Source organism: Oryzias latipes, chromosome 10, assembly GCF_002234675.1.
Source record: "Oryzias latipes chromosome 10, ASM223467v1".
Lineage (NCBI taxonomy): Eukaryota > Metazoa > Chordata > Actinopteri > Beloniformes > Adrianichthyidae > Oryzias > Oryzias latipes.
In genome coordinates, this window is record NC_019868.2 from 809,695 (window position 1) to 815,694 (window position 6,000).

Consider the following 6,000-nt stretch of genomic DNA (forward strand, 5'->3'; position numbering starts at 1 on the left):
GGAGAGCCAGGTTATTGTCAGGTAGTTGGATGGGACTGCACCCTTTGAGGGATCCTTCTGGATCGGGATCGTTCGCCCTTCTGTTAGCCTTTCGGGTTGAGTCCCATCTCTTAGCAGCTGGTTCATTTGTGCTGCCAGGCGCTCGTGGAGTGCGGTAAGCTTCTTTAGCCAGTAGGCATGTATCATGTCAGGGCCCGGTGCTGTCCAGTTGTTCATACCTGAGACTCTTTTTTGGATGTCTGCCACTGTGATGGATACTGTTTTCTGTTCAGGGAGGTTGCTATGAATGAGGAGTAACTGAATATTGGACACAATGTAAGCGCTTTGAGCGTCTGGAAAAGCGCAGAAAAATCTAATCCATTATTATATATATATATATATATATATATATATATATATATATATATATATATATATATATATATATATATATATACGATCCTAATCCAGAAGGATCCCTCAAAGGGTGCAGTCCCATCCAATCCAACTACCAGCCAATAACCTGTCTGTCCACAACATGGAAACTCATGTCTGGCATCATTGCAACCAAGATAAATAGCCACATGGATCAATACATGAGCAACACAGAAGGGCATTGGTAGAGACTCCAGAGGAGCCAAACAAGAACTCCTGGTTGACAGAAAAATCGCTCAAGGCTACAGGTCATGACACACCAACCTGTGCACAGCCTGGATTGATTACAAGAAAGCCCATGACTCAATGCCACACATGTGGATCACTGAATGCTTGGGGCTGTACAACATCAACAGGACTTTGAGAGCCTGCGTAGGAAACTCATTGAAGCTGTGGAAAACCACCCTTGAGCCAATGGAAAGCCACTTGCACAAGTTTCCATCAAATGTGGGATATACCAAGGTGATGCTCTGTCCCCACTGCTGTTCTGCATAGGTCTGAACCCCCTCAGCGAAATAATCAACAAAACTGGCTATGGATACGACTCAGAAATGGGGCCAACATCAGACATTGACTCTCTGATCCAATACAACCGGATAGTGACAAAGAGAGGCAAGGTATTCCACACAGTAGTGGTCTCACTCCCAGCACTGGGGGCAGTAACCCCCAAGCTGGAGGACTGGCTACAACAGATCCCTGGAAAGACCTCAGACCTCTCAGTCCAGAAAAGCGCAGTGCTAGGAATAGCTAAGATACTGCGGAGGACCCTCAAGCTCCCAGGCCTCTGGTAGAGGACCCGAGCTTAGAGTAGAAACCACCCGCGGAGGGTGACAGGGGTGGTTTTTTTTTGTTTTATATATAAATCTGAAGTATATTTGTAAATTTGAAAGAGTCAGTGCCTCATCAGCCACAAAAGTAACTGCACATCACTGGTCTGTAGAGAGGGGGATTTAATATCCGCACTTTAGCCTGGCTCTCTTGCCATTTCTGGTTTCTTCTTCTTAAAATTACAAATGCGTTATACCTGGTTTTTGTTCTAGAGAAATCATATTGAATTTTTGAAGTGGGGACGCAAGAGCTCAGCGGAAATTTAACCAATATGCTTGCAAAATGGGCTGCACGGTGGCGCAGTCGTTCTGCGGGGGACTCCAGCTTCCTGCCACCGTCCAAAAACATGCTTCATAGGTTAATTTGTCAACCTAAATTGTCCCTAGGTGTGAATGTGCGAGTGAATGGATGTGTGATTGCGGTCACTCTACCCTGCGACAGACTGGCGAACTGTCCAGGGTTTCCCTGCCTTTGCCCTCAAGTGGCCAGGATAGGTTCCGGCAGCCCCGTGACCCCGAAAGGGAAAAACGGATTAGAAGATTTAAAAAAAAATGACTTGGTCACTGCTTGATACTGGTTGGTGTTGAATCGGGACTCGACCTGGGTCTTGTCTGTTTGACTTGGGACTTGAGGACAAAGACTTGACACTTACTTAGGACTTGCAAAACAGTGACTTGGTCCCACCTCTGATAGACACATAAACTGGACTAATGGTCTATATCGCATAAGATTATGAACAGAGAAAATGAAGCCTAAAGTTCATGGGCGTATTGAAAAGGCTTTGTTCCGCCCACCTTTATAATGTTCCAAAACTGGGCAATTTGACAAAATACAATAAGTTGAGTTTTACTGAGAGCATGCACTGATTTATCCACCTGCCACTCAAAAACAGGCCCCTAGGAATGCATAAACCAGACCAGGATGTATATATGTTTATTGAGGCATTAAAATGGACTTCTAAACATGGTACATAATTGTAAAGTGAGCATCTGGAAAACCACAGATAAATCCAATCCAATATTATACTATTTTTTTAACGAGCTGGTTTCAATAATACCAGTTGGTTTTTTTTAAAAAAGCGCAAGTCTTTTTTGTCAATTACAAACCACTTATTCTGCCATTGACCCTTGTTTGATTGTTTGTATGATTTAGGTTGGATGAAACCAGACTTGTCTTATTGTCAATTTAAAACCACATCAACCCAAATCAGCCAATGTAATCATGTTGGTCACTCACGCACATTTGACACCCTACCACACCCAAGTTAATCCCATGAATGTTCAAGGTAATTGAGGTCCAGTTAAATGCCAGGTCATTCTTTCCTCTTTACTCCCAAACCTGGGATGTTGTCTTTGACAAACCCCTCTTCTCAGCCTGTCTTTGACATTGTGTTCAGACCATGTAAATATTGCATGCTAATCCTTTTGAATCAGAAATGTTTTGCCTAATGTGAAAGGATCCAAGTGTTTATGATTGGCGACACTTAAAGTAAAATGAAATGTACTTTTAGTGGTGAGTAAAAACGAAGAAACATTTTGGTGATCTTTTCTAAGTAAGCAAAAGATATAAAATGTCCAAATAAAGTTGGACACAAAGTAGAATCAGAACATCACTCCACAGTTAAAACGACGCTGACAGACAATAAAAACGTCATTTCGATTTTAAGACTCAGCAAGAGCAGCATCACAAACACACCTCAAATCAACAATAGATGAGGGGTTGGAAAAGAAAGGGAGGTTATCATCTCCAGAGGCAGTGCAACAAGTCTGCAGATCCAAAGCCCCTAGAATTAGAGATCCTATACTCCAGCTTTACTGACCAGTGCTCTGCTTCAACCCTTTATAGACATTTTTTAGCACAAAAAGTTAACAATTAACAACAACCTCCTCCTATAAAAATCAAGAAAATAAAAAACTAGAATTGAAGCAGGAGTCACCCTTGCAATGGTAACTCTGTTCTAATGGCTGTTACCATGGTCTTATTCAATCAGTAACAATTCACAGCTGATAGCTGTCTATTAGCCTAAGATGCCAAATTAGCAGGTAATTTGAAAAGTCTATGTTTCAATGTGAAACTGAGCCAATTTTGAAGTCTTGGTTACTGCAGACATCTAAATCGTCAGTCAACTTAAAAATGGTTTCCAAAAAAAGGTTTCAATGTAAAACTGTTTATTTCTTGTCTTCCCTTTTCTTACAGGTTTGGTCTCATTCTTCACAAAAATGAGCCTGTCCTGCACAAGATCAATCTAGAGACCACTTCTTATGTAAAGAACATCAGTTTATGGGAATATAATTGCATCCCCAGCTCTGTGGCATTCACCCATCTTGGAGGCTACTACTTTGTGAACTGCAAACAAGACTCTACAGGGGCCACACAGCCTCAGGTTATCCTAGACAGCGTGACAGACCGCGTGATTGGCCAAAACCAGGATATCACTGGGACACCCTATGTATCACCAGATGGTCGCTACCTGGTCACGGTTGATGATGATGATGGCCTGATGAGAATCCAGAGAATTTCGGAGCATGGGGAAATCCAGGAGCCCTTTGACATTCACACCAACCTGCACCTGTCAGACCTGGCCTTCCAGCGCTCCTTCACAGAGGTGCACCAATACAACGTGTTTGGCAGCTCCGGCCGTCAAACTGATGTGCTCTTTGTGGAGTTGAGCAGTGGCAAAGTGAAGATGATCAAGAGCTTAAAAGAGGCCACAAAGTCATTCGACTGGCCGTGGAGCAACAAGAACCGGGTCATGGTGGGTAGTGGACTCTTTGGGCAGTATCTTGTAACTCCATCTAGAGAGTCTGTTTTCATTCTGGATGGACGACTCAACAAGCTCAACTGTGAGATCATGGATGTCCTCAAAGGCAATGTGGTGGTGTGGGTAGGGGACTCCTAAGTCTCAAAATCCAATCTGCTTTTTTGTCTTTATACTATTGCACTGAATTCTGTTGCTAATTGGTTAACTCTGTGAGGGCAGGATGGTTAAAGCCACAGGTTCAGAACCCCAATATGTTTGTGTAAACCGCTCGACAAGGGAATGTTGTCCAAACTTAAAAATTTAAATTAAAATAATTTGATTATACAGTTTCAAAAGACAAATCTATAATTTTATTTTCACATTGTTACTTTCCTTTATTTAACAAAGTTGGTTGCTCAGATAATGTTTCTGGAAAATTGGTAAGAATTCACAAATCTGTGCATTTTTACTACATAGTGTTTAGTGTGAATGCTGTGAATTATTTTTGTTATTCTAACAAAAAGAAGAAAACAGAAAATGACACATCTGAAATTAATTGGCAAAAAACACATGCTTTGAAAAGCATATTATAAATGTATAGAATGCACCCAAACCTACTTTTAAAATTTAAGTTCTCCCATCTCCAATCTTTCCTTGTGCCTTTAAGGAAGCTTCCCCTCCATTAGAGGAATTAATGTCATTATTTTCAGTGAGGCTGCAAAACACACCCTTTGCTATGACCCCCTCCAATCCCACTGAGTGTGGATTTTCTCAAAACTGCCCCTCTAGCCTAGCCAACCGACCATCCAAGACAACTTGGTCTAATTAAAACAGGCCCTTGCTGTGATTTTATTAAGTTTGAAGTGGGGACTGAGTGGTTCATTATGACTGTGCGCTGTATAACCTTTGATCCTACATTATAACCAGCTGGAAGGTCTGAATATGGTAGTGTGTTCAATTCCATTCGAGTCAAAAGCAGAAAAATGGAAGTCAGTGGTGATTTCAGGTAAAACATTCTGAGATATTCTCTGGCAAAGAGTAAACAAAGCACTTGCATGCAGACATTTCTGTCACGACTTCCATGTCCCTGGACCAAAATGAGTATCTTTTAGTGTGGTAAACAAGCTTTGTTTGTTTTGTTTGGCACTGTGTTTCAAGTGGATGTGATAAATGTAAAGTAACAATGAACTAGCACACTGGGGAGAGGGGTAGTCATGGTGTTGTTGAGGTGCTTTAAAGATAAACTTGGAAGAAAGAGTCCTCTGTAAATGCTCCTGCTGTAGAGTTGTAGCTGGCAAGACACTGAAGCTGTCTCCTGCTGGACTCATTTCTATGCATTTTCACCCCATACTCTGGCTATAGATCTTAAAGAACAACTGTCTCTCCTTTACAACAAACTTTTACGTTTTTCTGTCATTCTTTGAAAAAGTTTGTTCTTACAATGTTTGGTTTTAACTATAATTTCTCCTGATAGTCATTGATGTCTTCTGTCCCTCAAACTCACCAGTACTGCTGACGATAACCTCTGTCTGTACATAGCTGCTGACTGTGGGTCCAGTAGATTTTTTATTAATGTACAGACTCATGTAGACTCTGTTAGTTTTGAAGCAAACACTCAGCACACTCCTTTTACTAATGAAAAGAAAAAATAGCTCTCCTGGTCTCTTGTTCCTGAGGACATAGTGATCACACTCACATCATTCACCTGCACATAGCCATGTCTTGTATGTTTCCTCATGTTATTGTTATTCATATATAGAAACATGCTTGTCATCATACCCAGTAATAATAAAAATTAAACTTCGTAACAACACACGCTTGTTTGTCTTTCTTTGTTAAGAACGTATTCGGCAGTCTCGTTACCATTTATGTATGAGCAGGCAATGCAAAAAATGAGGTTAGGACCCTGGTGTGTTACCTGGTTCTGTTTAACATGGAACAAATGATGCATAAGTCGGTTATACGTAGTAATTAAAAGTCTAATGCAGGTCAAAAAGATCTCAACAATTTGTGAATGG

The 6,000-nt window shown here is 41.2% G+C and overlaps 1 protein-coding gene across 1 annotated transcript in view; it reads left to right on the top strand.

Moving 5' to 3' along the window:
• fstl5 (follistatin like 5) overlaps positions 1–5,795 on the top strand; it is a gene marked incomplete in the record, with an annotated part of 185,151 nt that extends 179,356 nt beyond the window's left edge. Inside the window, 1 exon segment of the mRNA XM_023959489.1 lies at positions 3,439–5,795. Within this exon segment, the coding sequence (XP_023815257.1) occupies positions 3,439–4,141 (703 nt within the window).
• Positions 5,796–6,000: the final 205 nt, after the last annotated feature.